The sequence below is a fragment of the Salmo salar genome, chromosome 19, assembly GCF_965601325.2.
Source record: "Salmo salar chromosome 19, fSalSal1, whole genome shotgun sequence".
Classification (NCBI taxonomy): Eukaryota; Metazoa; Chordata; class Actinopteri; order Salmoniformes; family Salmonidae; genus Salmo; species Salmo salar.
Genome location: NC_138309.1, coordinates 77,120,001 through 77,138,926, shown reverse-complemented (window position 1 = coordinate 77,138,926; position 18,926 = coordinate 77,120,001). Strand labels below are relative to the sequence as shown.

General features: G+C 43.1%; 1 protein-coding gene across 12 annotated transcripts in view; it reads right to left on the bottom strand.

Moving 5' to 3' along the window:
- Window positions 1–18,926, bottom strand: part of LOC106579599 (histone-lysine N-methyltransferase 2C) — a 339,418-nt gene that overhangs the window by 232,678 nt on the left and 87,814 nt on the right. For all 12 annotated transcript variants that reach the window (XM_014159658.3, XM_045702708.2, XM_082965973.1 and 9 more), the window contains exon 3: window positions 18,757–18,845. In XM_014159658.3, coding sequence (XP_014015133.3) covers window positions 18,757–18,845 — 89 coding nt within the window. The remainder of the gene's footprint in view (window positions 1–18,756; window positions 18,846–18,926) is intronic.

Sequence of the window (18,926 nt, the reverse complement as noted above, 5' to 3'; positions counted from 1 at the left end):
CAAAAAGACTAAAATAGGTTCCCCTCAAGAATTTCCCTGTATTTAGCGCCACCCTTCAATTCTGACCAGTTTCCCAGTCCCTGCCGAAGAAAAACATCCCCACAGCATGATGCTGCCACCACCATGCTTCACTGTGGGGATGGTGTTTGCTTATTTTTTTCTTTTAGCAATGGCTTTTTTGTGGTCACTCTCCCGTAAAGCCCAGCTTTGTGGAGTGTACAGCTTAAAGTGTGGAGCTTTGCAGTTCCTTCAGGAAAATCTTTGGTATGTTTGTTGCCTCTGATTAACGCCCTCCTTCCCTGGTCAGTGAGTTTTAGTGGGCGGTCCTCTCTTGGCAGGTTTGTTATGGTGCCATATTCTTAAAAAAAAAAAAAAATGGATTTAATGGGGCTCAGTGGGATGTTCAAAGTTTGATATTTTTTTAGAACTCAACCCTGATCTGTACTTCTCCACAACTTTTTCCCTGACCTGTTTGGAGAGCTCCTTGGTCGTCATGGAGCCGCTTGCTTAGTGGTGTTGCAGACTCCTGTGCCTTTCGGGAACTGGTATACTCAGTCGTGGCCAATTTTGAGAATGACACAAATATGAATTTCCACAAAGTTTGCAGCTTCAGTGTCTTTTGATATTTTTGTCAGATGTTACTGTGGAATACTGAAGTATAATTACAAGCATTTAATAATGGTCAAAGGATTTTATTGACAATTACATGAAGTTGATGCAGAGTGTCAATATTTGCCGTGTTGACCCTTCCTTTTCAAGACCTCTGCAATCCGCACTGGCATGCTGTCAATTAACTTCTGGGCCACATCCTGACTGATGGCAGCCCATTCTTGCATAATCAATGTTTGTCAGAATCTGTGGGTTTTTGTTTGTCCACCCGCCTCTTGAGGATTGATCACAAGTTCTCAATGGGAATAAGGTCTGGGAAGTTTCCTGGCCATGGACCCAAAATGGCGATGTTTTGTTCCCGAGCCACTTAGTTATCACTTTTACCTTATGGCAAGGTGCTCCATCATGCTGGAAAAGGCATTGCTTGTCACCAAACTGTTCCTGGATGGTTGGGAGAAGTTGCTCTCGGAGGATGTGTTGGTACCATTCTTTATTCATGGCTGTGTTCTTAGGCAAAATTGAGAGTGAGCCCACTCCCTTGGCTGAGAAGCAACCCCACACATGAATGGTCTCAGGATGCTTTACTGTTGGCAAGACACAGGACTGCTGGTAGCGCTCACCTTGTCTTCTCCGGACAAGCTTTTTTCCGGATGCCCCAAACAATCGGAAAGGGGATTCATCAGAGAAAATGACTTTACCCCAGTCCTCAGCAGTTCAATCCCTGTACCTTTTGCAGAATATCAGTCTGTCCCTGATGTTTTTCCTGGAGAGAAGTGGCTTCTTTGCTGCCCTTCTTGACACCAGGCCATACTCCAAAAGTCTTCGCCTCACTGTGCGTGCAGATGCACTCACACCTGCCTATTGCCATTGCTGAGCAAGCTCTGTACTGGTGGTGCCCCGATCTCGAAGCTGAATCAACTTTAGGAGACGGTCCTGGCGCTTGCTGGACTTTCTTGGGCGCCCTGAAGCCTTCTTCGCAACAATTGAACCGCTCTCCTTGAAGTTCTTGATGATCTGATAAATGATTGATTTAGGTGCAATCTTACTGGCAGCAATATCCTTGCCTGTGAGTTTGTATCTATATTCTTTGTAGCTGTCTATTTACCTACACAAACCGATGCTGGCACAAAGACCGTAGTCAATGAGCTGTATACGGCCATAAGCAAAGAGGAAAATGCTCATACAGAGGCGGCGCAACTAGTGGCCGGGGACTTTAATTCAGGGACACTGAAATACAGCAAGTTAAATGTGCAACCAGAGGGAAAAAAAAACAAATATATAAACAAAACTCTAGAGCATCTTTACTCCACACACAGAGGCGTACAAAGCTCTCCCTCGCCCTCCATTTGGCAAATCTGACCATAATTCTATCCTCCTGATTCCTGCTAACAAGCAAAAATTAAAGCACAAAAAAAAAAGTGGTGAGATGAAGCAGATGCTAAACTACAGTACTGTTTTGCTATCACAGAATGGAATATGTTCAGGGATTATTCTGATGGCATTGAGGAGTACACCACATCAGTCACCGGCTTCATCAATAAGTGCTTTGATGACATCGTCCCCACAGTGACTGTACATACATACCCCAACCAGAAGCCATGGATTACAGGCAACATCCGCACAGAGCTAAAGGGTAGAGCTGCCGCTTTCAAGGAGCGGGAGTCTAAACCGGAAGCTTAAAACAAATCCCACTATGCCCTCAGACGACCCATCAAACAGGCAAAGCTTCAATACAGGACTAAGATCGAATCGTACAACACCAGCTCCAACACTCGTCGGATGTGGCAGGGCTTGCAAACTATTACAGACTACAAAGGGAAGCACAGCCGAGAGCTGCCCAGTGACACAAGCCTACCAGATGAGCTAAATTAATTATATGCTCGCTTCGAGGCAAGTAACACTGAAACATGCATGAGAGCATCAGCTGTTCCACTCTCCGCCGCCGATGTGAGGAAGCCCTTTAAACAGGTCAACATTCACAAGGCCGCAGGGCCAGACTGATTACCAGGACGTGTACTCCAAGCATGCGCTGACCAACTGGCAAGTGTCTTCACTGACATTTTCAACCTCTCCCTGTCAATCTGTAATACCCACGTTTCAAGCAGACCAGCATAGTCCCTGTGCCCAAAAACACCAAGGTAACCTGCCTAAATGAAAGGCTGGTCATGGCTCACATCAACATCATAATTCTAGAAACCCTACACCCACTTTAATTTGCATACCGCCCCAAAAGATCCACAGATTATGCATCCTTTATTGCACTCGACACTGCCCTTTCACATCTACGTGAGAATGCTATTCATTGACTACAGCTCAGTGTTCAAAACCATAGTGCCCTCAAAGTTCATCACTAAGCTAAGGACCCTGGGTCTAAACACCTCCCTCTGCAACTGGAAGCTGGACTTCCTGACGGGCCGCCCACAGGTAGTAAGGGTAGGTAACAACACATCCGCCACGCTGATCCTCAACATGGGGGCCCCTCAGGGGTGTGTGCTCAGTCCCCTCCTGTTCTCCCAGTTCATTCATGACTGCACAGCCTGGCACTACTCCAACACCATCATTAAGTTTGCTGATAACACAACAGTGGTAGGCCTGATCAACGACAAAGATGAGACAGCCTATAGGAATGAGGTCAAAGACCTGACCGTGTGGTAAAAGGATAACAACCTCTCCCCTCAAAGTGATCAAGACAAAGGAGATGATTGTGGACTACAGGAAAAGGAGGACTGAGCACGCCCCCAATCACAATGACGGGGCTGAAGTGGAGAAGCCTGAGAGCTTCAAGTTCCTTGGTGTCAACATCACCAACAAACTTTCATGGTCCAAGCACACCAAGACAGTCGTAAAGAGGGCACGACAAAACCTATTGCCCCTCAGGACACTGAAAAGAATTGGCATGGGTCCTCAGATCCTCAAAAAGGTTCTACAGCTGCACCATCGAGAGCATCCTGATGGGTTGCATCACTGCCTGGTATGGCAACCGTTCGGCCTTCGACCGCAAGGCACTACAGAGGGTAGTGCGTACGGCCCAGTACACCACTGGGGCAAAGCTTCCTTCCAAAAAAAATGCTAGCCAACGGTCTCTTGCTAGTTGCCCTATTTAATTACATTTATTTTGGAGCTCTAACGTAGTCTCCTGATGTGGTGTAAAAATGGTTGTGGACTTAGAATATCTAATTTTGAAGTCCCCCCCCCCAATTTTTTTTTTATAATTTGGGTGAACCCCCCCCCCCCCCCCCAAAAAATAATGGAATTTGGCAACAAACAAAAAAATACCGATTTTATAGATTGCAATGTAAATATGATATCGTCAAGGTACAATGTAATAATTTGTGGATGGAGGGTAGATTATTATTATAGGCTACTTGCTCAGTCAGCAAATGAAAGATAAATATTACGCTATTGAAATTATGCACATCATCTGCTTTCCCGTGAGATTTTGGCCCAGGACAATATTTTCTTCCCCATTTAGGCCAGTAGATTTCAGTTGGCAGTGGCCCGGTGTGCCAGTGGCAAATTTACTGTAATATCAAGCCCTGGTACGGTATCCACAACCCTCAGTCAGGAATTCACAAAAACATTCATAAATCACTCGCTCCACCTTTTGCTCCGCTGTGACACTTGAAAACACACACACACGCACACCAGTCTAAAGTTTAGACACCTACTCATTCAAGGGTATTTTATTTTTACTATTTCCTACATTGTAGGATAATAGTGAAGACATCAAAACTATGAAATAACACATATGGAATCATGTAGTAACTGAAAAAGTGATAAACTAATCAAAATAGATTTTAGATTCTTCAAAGTAGCCACCCCTTGCCTTGATGACAACTTTACACACTCTTGGCATTCTCTCATCCAGCTTCGTGAGGTAGTCACGTGGAATGCATTTCAATTAACAGGTGTGCCTTGTTCAAAGTTACATTTGTGGAATTATTTCCTTTTTTAAGTTGTGACAAGGTAGGGTTGGCATACAGAAGATAGCCCTATTTGGTAAATAGGTAGCACTCTGCACAAATAAGACGGAATAAAAAAAAGACAGCATTAAAATATAGGCCTAAACATACAGACCAATATTGTGGGAAAGGGAGACAACCCAGTGTGGTACAAGTAGAACAGGGACCTCATGCCCTTTTGACACGGCCTCAGCCTAAATTACTTTCAGTTTAAGTCTTTGTGGGGGGAGGGGCTAGGAAAATCCCACGACAAAAGCCCAGAGACGCCCCGAAGTGTAATTAATAGCCAGGAAATTAATCTTCGGCAAGCAGCTTTTGTGGAGGGGGAGGATAAAAAGCTGTCACGTGTCTCGTGGACATGATTGAGTCGTTCAAAGACTGGGTGCCTTGAACCTTAAGCCACCCTTGTTGGAAGGGGGTAGGGTGTGTGTGTGTGTGTGTGTGTGTGTGTGTGTGTGTGTGTGTGTGTGTGTGTGTGTGTGTTGTGGGACAAGGGCACGTTAGGTCACTTTTTGGAAGTGGAACAGATCAAGTGACGCGAATGATGTTTGCTGGTGTGATCGTCTTCGAGGGCCCTAGGGAACAAGTACAATGAGGGCGGGACAGGCCAGAGAGCCTTGGGTGGCCCAAGATTAGGTAAGCGGTTGGCTAAATTTAGCCCCAGGCTTTGACATGATGTCATTCTGCATTGGGGAAAACTAGGTGAATCTCATTGAATAGTAGTGATGGTGGAAAAATATATAATTACATATCGGGATATTATTTGACGATATATCGTATCGACAATATCGCAATATTTTTGCACTAGTTGGCTGTATTTTTCCTTCATAGCTTGTTCTCCATCTTCTTTTTAAATAGGGAGCCAATTTGTTTTCAGCACTTTTATTTCCATGACCGATCAAAACTTCTCATGGCTCTGTCTCTCTGCAGCAGAAATATGGTGACGTCAAATCAAAATAAAATCACAGTAACGAATCGCAATACATATCGTATCGGCACCAAAGTATTGTCATAATATCATCAGGTCCCGGGCAATTCACCAGCCCTAATGACCATGGGTCTCAATACAAATTCATTTCTTCCTCCCCTATCCATCCTTACCATAAACGACTGTCTAGAAGTGGTCTGAGTGGAGAGGGGAAAACTGAAAACTAGCTGTTATAGGCAGAGAGGTTTGGAAGTCCTTGTTATTGCTCTATTAACTTATTTACCGCCTGGTGATCTTACCAGGCAAGCTGCCCGCACCTGCTCGCCCGTCCAGCATCACTACTCTGGACGGCTCTGACTTAGAATACGTGGACAACAACAGAATTGGCTTCCTATATCGCAACAAATCATCCTTCACTCATGCTGCCAAACATACCCTCGTAAAACTGACCATCCTACCGATCCTCGACTTCGGTGATGTCATCTATAAAATAGCCTCCAACACTCTACTCAACAAACTGGATGCAGTCTATCACAGTGCCATCCGTTTTGTCACCAAAGTCCCATACACTACCCACCACTGCGACCTGTACGCTCTCATTGGTTGGCCCTCGCTTCATACTCGTCGCCAAACCCACTGGCTACAGGTTATCTACAAGTCTCTGCTAGGTAAAGCCCCGCCTTATCTCAGCTCACTGGTCACCATAGCAGCACCCACCCGTAGCACGCGCTCCAGCAGGTATATCTCACTCGTCACCCCCAAAAGCTAATTCCTCCTTTGGTCGTCTTTCCTTCCAGTTCTCTGCTGCCAATGACTGGAACGAACTGCAAAATTCTCTGAAGCTGGAGAGTCATATCTCCCTCACTAGCTTTAAGCACCAGCTGTCAGAGCAGCTCACAGATCACTGCACATAATCTACCTACCTCATCCCCATACTGTATTTATCATGCTCCTTTGCACCCCAGTATCCCTACTTGCACATTCATCTTCTGCACATCTACCATTCCAGTGTTTAATTGCTATATTGTAATTACTTTGCAACCATGGCCTATTTATTGCCTTAACTTACCTTATTTGCACTCACTGTATATAGACTTTTTGTTTTCTTTTGTTCTACTGTATTATTGACTGTATGTTTTGTTTATTCCATGTGTAACTCTGTGTTGTTGTATGTGTCGAATTGCTATGCTTTATCTTGGCCAGGTCGCAGTTGCAAATGAGAACTTGTTCTCAACTAGCCTACCTGGTTAAATAAAGGTGAAAAAAAAAAATAACTCCACCATGCAAAACCTGCTGATTAGAAGGTCCTCAGTAAATTGTATTTTCAACCAGCAGCTATCAGGATGAGACACTGATCAAATGTTTTCACACTTTTAAAAAAAGTGTTAGTTTCATCAACTGTTGTACAATATGATACAAAACATAGGAAAAACAGAAATGTGACTGCCCTGGGCATTTAAACCTAATGATCATGGAGGAGAGGACCTAAGGAAAGGAAACCGCTTCACACTTTTGAGAGGCCCCTGTGACAGCAGCACAAATGCAGTTAAAATTACTTGGACTTCATTTCTCTTTCTGTTGCATTTGCCTAGATTGTGAAGCCATCTACAGGTCATCAAAATGCCAGCAGCGAAAAGCAAAGCCTCACTACACAGCTAACAGGGGCGTTGACTGCGTTCTGAAATATTAGACCATCCTCTGGAAGTCGATTTGCATAATGCATTATTCGAATGCTGGCTTGTTTTCCAAGGACCATCTACCTTAATGAAGCAGCATCCACAGACATATCGGGTCAGAAATGTTTGAGGATGTGCACGGTGTGCAGGCGGGACACCCGCGGACAGCAGCTGCAGATGGCTTTGTAAACATCCCATAACAAACCAGAAACTAAGCCTACATTTTGGATCTGCAGACATACAAGTACGAACTTGCCTTTAGTGATCTACCTTTTAGCAATGGATACCTCGTGGGGGAAAACTGGTAGATACCCTTCAAGTAGTCTGTATTGAGAGCTCGCGATCGCGCAACAGCTCTAAAGAACTAAGGCTTATTGATAAAAGATTCATTTGATAAAATCTCCCCCCGAATACCAACACCCGACTATCAGCGATGGCAGCCTAAACAAGCACAAAAATATGAAAACAACAGCAAGCAAATATTTAAAAAATATTTAAAAAGAGGAACACGCATGAAAGCACACACACAAAAATAAAAACAAAGACACACAAACTCATATAGTAAACCATGAAAGCACACACTGATACAGGCATGTACAGGTAGCTGCCTAAATAAAGGAAACACCAACATAAAGTAAAGGAAACACCAACATAAAGCGTCTTAATAGGATGTTGGGTCACCACGAGCCAGAAGAGCTTCAATCCACCTTGACATAGATTCTACAAGTGTCCTCTACTGGGGGATGGGATGCAAAACCATTTTTCCACGAGAAATTCCATTGTTTGGTGTTTTTCTGATGGTGTTTAATTGGGTTCAGATATGGTGATTGAGACGGCCATGGCATATGGTTTACAATGTTTTCATTCTCGTCAAACCATTTAGTAACGGGGCCTCTAGAGTGGCACAGCGGTCTAAGGCACAGCATCGCAGTGCTTGAGGCGTCACTAGAGATCCGGGTTCAATCCCGGGCTGTGTCGCAGACGGCCAAGACCAGGAGACCCATGAGGTGGCGCACAATTGGCCCAGCGTCGTCTGGGTGAGGGGAGGGTTTGGCTGGCCCGGGATGTCCTTGTCCCATCGTGCTGTACCGACTTGTGACACGCTCGCCAGTTGTACAGTGTTTCATCCGACACATTGGTGCTGCTGCCTTCCGGGTTAACCACTCTTGGGTAGGGGGCAGTATTTTCACATCCGGATAAAAAAAACGTACCCGATTTAATCTGTTTATTACTCCTGCCCAGAAACTAGAATATGCATATAATTGTTTGATTTGGATAGAAAACACACTAAAGTTTCTAAAACTGTTTGAATGGTGTCTGTGAGTATAACAGAACTCATATGGCAGGCCAAAACCTGAGAAGATTCTATAGAGGAAGTGCCCTCTCTGACCATTTCTTGGCCTTCTATAGCCTCTTTATCGAAAACAGAGGATCTCTGCTGTAACGTGACATTTTCTAAGGCTCCCATAGGCTCTCAGAAGGCGCCAGAACGGGGAATGATGACTCTGCAGTCCCTGGCTGAAAAACAGTAGCGCATTTGGAAAGTGGTCTATCTGAGAACAATGACACAGGTGCGCGCGTGCACGTGAAGACAGCTTTTTCTTCTTTCAGTCTTTGAACGAAAACAACGTCTCCCAGTCGGAATATTATCGCTATTTTACGAGAAAAATCGAATAAATATTGATTTTAAACAGTGTTTGACATGCTTCGAAGTACGGTAATGGAATATTTGGAATTTTTTTGTCACGACATGCGTCCGTGCGTCACCGTTCGGATAGGGACCTGAACGCACAGACAAAACGGAGGATATTTGAACATAACTATGGATTATTTTGAACCAAAACAACATTTGTGGTTGAAGTAGAAGTCCTGGGAGTGCATTCTGACAAAGAACAGCAAAGGTAATCCAATTTTTCTTATAGTAATTCTGAGTTTAGTGAACGCCAAACTTGGTGGGTGTCAAATTAGCTAGCCCGTGATGGCGAGCTATCTACTCAGAATATTGCAAAATGTGCTTTTGCCGAAAAGCTATTTTAAAATCTGACACCGCGATTGCATAAAGGAGTTCGGTATCTATAATTCTTAAAATAATTGTTATATTTTTTGTGAACGTTTATCATGAGTAATTTAGTAAATTCACCGGAAGTTGTCGGTATGTTTGCTAGTTCTGAACGTCACATGCTAATGTAAAAAGCTGGTTTTTGATATAAATATGAACTTGATTGAACAAAACATGCATGTATTGTATAACATAATGTCCTAGGAGTGTCATCTGATGAAGATCAAAAGGTTAGTGCTGCATTTAGCTGTGGTTTTGGTTTTTATGATATATGCTAGCTTGAAAAATGGGTGTGTGATTATTTCTGGCTGGGTACTCTGCTGACATAATCTAATGTTTTGCTTTCGTTGTAAAGCCTTTTTGAAATCGGACAATGGGGTTAGATTAACGAGAGTCTTGTCTTTAAAATGGTGTAAAATAGTCATATGTTTGAGAAATTGAAGTTATAGCATTTTTAAGGTTTTTGAATATCGCGCCACTCGATTCCACTGGCTGTTGACTAGGTGGGACAATTTCGTCCCACATACCAGAGAGAGGTTAAGCAAGCAGTGTATCAAGAAGCAGTGTGGCTTGTCAGGGTTGTGTTTCAGAGGACACATGGCTCTCAACCTTCGCCTCACCCGAGTCTGTAGGGGAGTTTCAGCTAAGGGACAAGACTAACTTCCAATTGGATATCAAGACAACTGGGGAGAAAAAGGAGTAAAAAAAAAAAGTACAAAAAATAAATAATTTACATTTCGTAACCATTAAAAAAAACAAAAAAAATACACATTTACAGCAGTATTCACACCCTTTACTCAGTACTTTGTTGAAGCACTTTTGGCAGCCTTGAGTCTTCTTGGGTATAACGCTACAATTTGGGAAACCTGTATTTGGGGAGTTTATCCCATTCTTCTCAGCAACCTGTCAGTTTGGATGGGGAGCATCGATACACTGATATTTTCATCAGACTCCAGAGATGTTCGATCTGGTCAAGTCAAGGCTTTGGCTGGGCCACTCAAGGACATTCAGAGACGTGCCTGGAAGCCACTCCTGCGTTGTCTTGGCTGTGTGCTTAGGGTCATTGTCCTGTTGGAAGGTGAACCTTCGCCCCAATATGAAATCCTGAATGCTCTGGAGCAGGTTTTCATCAAGGATCTCACTGTACTTAGCTCCGTTCATATTTCCCTTGATCCTGACTAGTCTCCCTGTCCCTGCCACTGAAAAACATCCCCACAGCATGATGCTGCCACCACCATGCTTCACTGTAGGGAAGGTGCCAGGTTTCCTCCAGACGTGATGCTTGGCATTCAGGCCAAATGTGTCAATCTTGGTTTCATCACACCAGAGAATCTTGTTTCTCATGGTCTGAGAGTCCTTCAGGTGCATTTTGGCAAACTCCAAGCGGGCTGTCATGTGCCTTTTACTGAGTGGCTTCCGTCTGGCCACTACCATAAAGACCTGATTGGTGGAGGGTTGTCCTTCTGGAAGGTTCTCCCATCTACACAGAGGAACTCTGACCAATGCCCTTCTCCCCTGGTTGCTCAGTTTGGCTGGGCAGCCAGCTCTAGAGTCTTGGTGGTTCTAAACTTCTTCCATTTAAGAATGATGGAGGCCACTGTGTTCTTGGGGACCTTCAATCCTGCAGCCATTTTTTGGTACCCTTCCCCAGATCTGTGCCTCAATCCTGTCTCGGAGCTCTACAGACAATTCCGGCGACCTCATGGCTTGGTTTTTGCTCTGACTTGCACGGTCAACTGTGGGAACTTATATAGACAGATGAGTGATTGAATGACACCATAGGAGATGGCTGCCGTTTTACAGGCTCCCAACAAATTGCACTAAAATTTGCTAGAAGAGACAGAGATATCAGGGATGTAGGTCGGGGTATCTTGTAAAAGTCCGAGTTATCTGCCTCTACCTATTCGACAATGTGCAATCATTGGATAATAAAATGGATGAGCTCCGATCAAGGCTAACCTACCAACGGGACATTAAAAACGAATATTTTATGTGTCACGAGTCATGGCTGAATGAAGACATGGAAAACATACAGCTGGCTGGGTTTTCCGTGCATTGGCAAGATAGAACAGCTGCCTTCTGTAACACAAGGGGTGGCTGTCTGTCTACATTTGTAAATAACAGCTGGTGCATGAAATCTAAGGAAGTCTCGAGGTTTTGATCGTCTGATGTGAGTAAGACTTTTAAAACAGATCAACATTCACAAGGCCGCAGGGCCAGTATCTCATAATAAGCTGTAGACAACACTGTTTACCAAGAGAGCTTATCTATATTTTTTTCATAGCTGTCAATTTACCAGCACTAACACCGTACTCAACAAGCTGTATAAGGCCATAAGCAAAAAGGTAAATGCTCATGCAGAGGCGGCGCTCCTAGTTTCCCAGGGATTTCAATGCAGGGAAACTTAGATCCACTTTATCTAATTTGTTACATGTGCAACCAGAGGGGAAAATAACTCTAGACCACCTTCACTCCACACAGAGACGAGCACAAAAGCTCTCCCTCGCCCTCCAATTGGCAAATCTGACCATAACTCTATCCCCCCGATTCCTGCTTACAAGCAAAAACTAAAACAGGAAGCACCAGTGACTCGCTCAATAAGAAAGTGGTGAGATGACGCAGATGCTAAGCTACAGGACTGTTTTACTAGCATAGCTTGGAAAATGTTCTGGGATTCTTTTCCGATGGAATTGAGGAGTACACAACATCAGTCACTGGGTTCATCAATAAGTGCTTTGATAACGTCGTCCCCACAATAACTGTACGTACATACCCCAACCAGAAACAATGGATTACAAGCAACATCCGCACTGAGCTAAAGGCTAGAGCTGTCGCTTTCCAGAAGCAGGACTCTAACCCGGACGCAAATAAGAAATCCCGCTATGCACTCAGACAAACCATCAAACAGGCAAAGCATCAATAAAGGACTAAGATTCAATTGTACTACACCAGCTCCAACGCTCCTCGGATGTGGCAGGGCTTGCAAACTATTACAGACTACAAAGGGAAGAACAGCCGCGAGCTGCCCAGTGACACAAGCCTACCAGACGAGCTAAATTACTTCTATACTCGCTTCGAGGCAAGCAACACTGACGCATGGATGAGAGCAGCAGCTGTTCCAGATGACTGTGTGATCACGCTCTCCGCAGCCGATGTGAGTAAGAACTTTAACCTCTATGGGCTATGTGGGACGCAAGCGTCCCACCCGTGGTGCACTCCATCAACAGCGGCAAATTTGAATCCAAATAAATGTCAAAATTCAAATTTTTCAAACATACAACTATTTTACACCCTTTGAAAGATAAACATCTCCTTAATCTAACCACGTTTTACGATTTCAAAAAGGTTTTACGGCGAAAGCATAAATTTAGAGTATGTTAGGACAGTACATTTACAAGAGTTGTGTGTAATGTTTTGTCAATTCAAAGACAGGGTCACCAAAACCATAAAACCAGCTAAAATGATGCACTAACCTTTTACAATCTCCATCAGATGACACTCCTAGGACATTATGTTAGACAATGCATGCATTTTTAGTTCTATCAAGTTCATATTTATATCCAAAAACAGCGTTTTACTATGGCATTGATGTTGAGGAAATCGTTTCCCTCCAATAACCGGCAGTCAAGTCAGCACGACAAATTAAATAATTAAAATTAGAAAACATTGGTAAAATATTATATTGTCATTTAAAGAATTATAGATTTACATCTCTTGAACGCAATCAACTTGCCAGATTTAAAAATAACCTTACTGGGAAATCACACTTTGCAATAATCTGAGCACTGCGCCCAGAAAAATACGCGTTGCGATACAGACTAGACGTCATGTTGGGGAGATCTAAAATCAAAAATACTATGTAAATAATCCATTACCTTTGATTCTCTTCATCAGATGTCACTTCCAGGTATCACAGGTCCATAACGAATGTAGTTTTGTTCAAAAAAGCTCATCATTTATGTCCAAAAATCTCCGTCTTGTTAGCACATGATCTAAGCCAGCCGGACTTCTCGTCATGAACGAGGGGAAAAAATATATTTACGTTCGTTCAAACATGTCAAACGTTGTATAGCATAAATCATTAGTGCCTTTTTTAACCAGAACATGAATAATATTCAAGGTGGACGAATGCATTCTCTTTTATAACGTATTGGAACGAGGGTACCCAACATGAACTCGCGCGCCAGGTGTCTAATGGGCCATCATCGTTCCATGGCTCTTGTTCGGTCAGATCTCCCTCCAGAAGACTCAAAACACTTTGTAAAGGCTGGTGACATCTAGTGGAAGCAATAGGAAGTGCCAAAATATTCCTCAGCCCCTGTGTTTTTCAATGGCATAGGTTTAAAGGTAATACAACACATCAGGTATCCACTTCCTGTCAGAAAATGTCTCAGGGTTTTGCCTGCCAAATGAGTTCTGTTATACTCACAGACACCATTCAAACAGTTTTAGAAACTTTAGTGTTTTTTATCAATATATAATAAGTATATGCATATTCTAGTTACTGGGTAGGATTAGTAACCAGATTAAATCGGGTACGTTTTTTTTATCCAGCCGTGCAAATACTGCCCCCTAGCCCTAACAGGTTAAACAGGTCAACATTCACAAGGCCAGACCGATTACCAGGACGTGTACTCCAAGCATGCGCAGACCAACTGGCAAGTGTCTTCACTGACATTTTCAACATCTCCCTGACCAAGTCTGTAATACCAACATGTTTCAAGCATACCACCATAGTCCCTGTGCCCAAGAACACCAAGGTAACCTGCCTAAATGACAACCGACCCATTGCACACATCTGTAGCCATGAAATGCTTTGAAAGGCTGGTCATGGCTCACAACACCATTATCCCAGAAACCCTACACCCACTCCAATTTGCATACCACACCCAACAGATCCACAGATAAAGCACTCTATTGCACTCCACACTGCCCTTTCCCACCTAGACAAAAGGAACATCTATGTGAGAATACTATTCATTGACTACAGCTCAGCGTTCAACACCATAGTGCCCTCAAAGCCCATCAATAAGCTAAGGATCCTGGGACTAAACACCTCCCTCTGCAACTGGATCCTGGACTTCCTGACGGGATGCCACCCAAGTGGTAAGGGTAGGTAACAACACATCTGTTAACCTCTTACATCTAGACGTTCCGCTAGCGGAACACCTGCTCCAATATCCAAATGATAGGCGTGGCGCGAATTACAAATTCCTCAAAAATCCCCAAACTTCCATTTTTCAAACATATGACTATTTTACACCATTTTAAAGACAAGACTCTCCTTTATCTAACCACACTGTCCGATTTCAAAAAGGCTTTACAGCGAAAGCAAAACATTAGATTATGTCAGCAGAGTACCCAGCCAGAAATAATCAGACACCCATGTTTCAAGCTAGCATATAATGTCACAAAAAACAAAACCACAGCTAAATGCAGCACTAACCTTTGATGATCTTCATCAGATGACAATCCTAGGACATTATGTTATACAATACATGCATGTTTTGTTCAATCAAGTTCATAGTTATATCAAAAACCAGCTTTTTACATTAGCATGTGACGTTCAGAACTAGCATTCCCACCGAACACTTCCGGTGAATTTACTAAATTACTCACGATAAACGTTCACAAAAAACAACAATTATTTAAAGAATTATGGATACAGAACTCCTTTATGCAATCGAGGTGTCCGATTTTAAAATAGCTTTTCGGTGAAAGCACATTTTGCAATATTCTGAGTACATAGCTCGCCATCACAGGCTAGCTATTTTGACACCCACCAAGTTTGATCCTCACGAAACTCAGATTTACTATAAGAAAAATTTGATTACCTTTGCTGTTCTTCGTCAGAATGCACTCCCAGGACTTCTACTTCAATAACAAATGTTGGTTTGGTTCAAAATAATCCATAGTTATATCCAAATAGCGGCGTTTTGTTCGTGCATTCAAGACACTATCCAAGGGTGACGAAGGGTTACGCGCCCGACGCGTTTCGTGACAAAAAAATTACTAAATATTCCATTACCGTACTTCGAAGCATGTCAACCGCTGTTTAAAATACATTTTTATGCAATTTTTCTCATAAAAAAAGCGATAATATTCCGACCGGGAGTCGTTGTTTTCGTTCAAAGATGAAAGAATAGAAACATGGTGTCGCCTCGTGCACGCGCCTCCAGTCTCTGTTCTCTGATCGACCACTATCTAAATGCGCTAGTGTTTTTCAGCCAGGGCCTGCAAAGACATCATTCAGCTTTTTGCCACCTTCTGAGAGCCTATGGGAGCCGTAGGAAGTGTCACGTTAGAGCAGAGATCCCCTGTTTTGGATAGAGATGATCAAGAAGGCCAAGAAATGGTCAGAGCGGGCGCTTCCTGTTTGGAATCTTCTCAGGTTTTGGCCTGCCAAATGAGTTCTGTTATACTCACAGACACCATTCAAACAGTTTTAGAAACTTTAGTGTTTTCTATCCAAAGCTAATAATTACATGCATATTCTAGTTTCTGGGCAGGAGTAATAATCAGATTAAATCAGGTACGTTTTTTATCCGGCCGTGAAAATACTGCCCCCTATCCATAACAGGTTAAACTGATCAACACTGGGTCCCCTCAAGTGTGCGTGCTCAGTCCCCTCCTGTTCACTCATGACTGCATGGCCAAGCACGACTCCAACACCATCATTAAGTTTGCCAATGACACAACAGTGGTAGGCCTGATCACCGACAACGATGAGACAGCCTATCGGGAGGAGGTCAGAGACCTGGCAGTGTGGTGCCAGGATAACAACCTGTCCCTCAAAGTGATCAAGACAAAGGAGCTGATTGTGGACTACAGGAAAAGGAGGCCCGAGCACACCCCCATTCTCATCGACGGGGCTGTAGTGGAGCAGGTTGAGAGCATCAAGATCCTGTGTCCACATCACCAACACACTATCATGGCCCAACACACCAAGACAATCATGAAGAGGGCACGACAACGCCTATTCCCCCTCAGGAGACTGAAAAGATATGGCATGGGTCCTCAGATCCTCAAAAAGGTTCTACAGCTGCACCATTGATAGCATCCTGACTGGTTGCATCACTGCCTGGTACGGCAACTGCTCGGCCTTCAACCACAAGGCGCTACAGAGGGTAGTGCCTACGGCCCAGTACATCACTGGGGTTAAGCTGCCTGCCATCCAGGACCTCTACACCAGGCAGTGTCAGAGGAAGGTCCTAAAAATAGCCAAAGACTCCAGCCACCCCAGTCATAGACTGTTCTCTCTGCTACCACACGGTAAGCAGTACCGGAGCACCAAGTCTTGGTCCAAAAGGCTTCTTAACAGCTTCTACCCCCAAGCCATAAGACTCCTGAACAGCTAATCACACACACACACCATTTTTACGCTGCTGCTACTCTGTGTATTATCTATGCGTAGTCTCTTTATTTCTTCCTTCATGAACATAATACCTCAATTACCTCGACTAACTGGCGCCCCCGCACATTGACTCTGTACCGGTACCCCCTGTGTATAGCCTCGCAACTGTTATTTTACTGCTGCTCTTTAACCTGTTGGGGCTAGGGGGCAGTATTTTCACGGCTGGATAAAAAAACTTACCCGATTTAATCTGGTTACTAATCCTACCCAGTAACTAGAATATGCATATACTTATTATATATGGATAGAAAACACCCTAAAGTTTCTAAAACTGTTTGAATGGTGTCTGTGAGTATAACAGAACTCATTTGGCAGGCAAAACCCTGAGACATTTTCTGACAGGAAGTGGATACCTGATGTGTTGAATGACCTTTAAGCCTATGCCATTGAAACACACAGGGGTTGATTAATGTTTTGGCACTTCCTATTGCTTCCACTAGATGTCACCAGCCTTTACAAAGTGTTTTGAGTCTTTTACTGTGAGATCTGACCGAACAAGAGCCATGGAACGGTGATGGCCGATTAGACTCTGGCGCGCGAGTTCATGTTGGGTACCCTCGTTCCAATACGTTATAAAAGAGAATGCATTCGTCCACCTTGAATATTATTCATGTTCTGGTTAAAAAAGGCACTAATGATTTATGCTATACAACGTTTGACATGTTTGAACGAACGTAAATATATTTTTTCCCCTCGTTCATGACGAGAAGTCCGGCTGGCTTAGATCATGTGCTAACAACACGGAGCTTTTTGGATATAAATGATGAGCTTTTTTGAACAAAACTACATTCGTTATGGACCTGGGATTCCTGGAAGTGACATCTGATGAATAGAATCAAAGGTAATGGATTATTTACATAGTATTTTCGATTTTAGATCTCTCCAACATGGCCGTTTGTCTGTATAGCAAAGCATATTTTTCTGGGCGCAGTGCTCAGATTATTGCAAAGTGTGATTTCCCAGTAAGGTTATTTTTAAATCTGGCAAGTTGATTGCATTCAAGAGATGTAAATCTATAATTCTTTAAATGACAATATAATATTTTACCAATGTTTTCTAATTTTAATTATTTAATTTGTGGTGCTGACTTGACTGCCGGTTATTGGAGGGAAACGATTTCCTCAACATCAATGCCATAGTAAAACGCTGTTTTTGGATATAAATATGAACTTGATAGAACTAAAAATGCATGCATTGTCTAACATAATGTCCTAGGAGTGTCATCTGATGGAGATTGTAAAAGGTTAGTGCATCATTTTAGCTGGTTTTATGGTTTGGTGACCCTGTCTTTGAATTGACAAAACATTACACACAGCTATTGTCAATGTACTCTCCTAACATAATCTAACTTTATGCTTTCGCCGTAAAACCTTTTTGAAAATCGGACAACGTGGTTAGATTAAGGAGATGTTTATCTTTCAAAGGGTGTAAGATAGTTGTATGTTTGAAAAATTTGAATTTTGACATTTATTTGGTTTCAAATTTGCCGCTCTTGAAATGCACCTGCTGTTGATAGGGTGCACCACGGGTGGCACGCTAGCGTCCCACATAGCCCCAAGAAGTTAATTATGTTATTTTTTTACTTCAGTTTATTTTAGTAAATACTTTTAACACTTATTTTTCTTAAACCTGCATTGTTGGTAAAGGGCTTGTAAGTAAGCATTTCACTGTAAGGTCTTCACCTGTTGTATTCGGCACATGTGACAAATAAAAAATAGATTTTGATTTGGTGTGCCTTTCCAAAATATGTCCAACCAATTGAACTTACCACAGGTGGACTCCAATCAAGTTGTAGAAACATCTGAAACATGATCAATGGAAACAGGATGCACCTGAGCTCCATTTCGAGTCTCATAGCAAAGGGTCTGAATACTTATGTAAATAAGGTATATTTTATAAATGTGCAAAAATGCCTAAAAATCTGTTTTCACTTTACCATCGTGGGGTATTGTGTGTATACTGATGAGGGGAAGAAAGAATTTTACACATTTTAAAATAAAGCTGTAACGTAACTAAATGTGGGAAAAGTCAAGGGGTCTGAACACTTTCCGAATTCATTGTATACACAAACAAACCCATTTCCATAACAACCAAGACAGTCAGCTCACCCATCCCCTGCATGTTCTGGGCTTCAGTGGTCTCTGTCCCGTCCATGCTGTCCTCATCCTCAGCCTGGGACTGGCCTCTGCTACGACCCCTGAAAACACACAGGGAAAGAAAAGCAGTCATTGATCTGATCTGCCTTTCAGGCTCTGCATCAGGCTGGACACTCACAGAA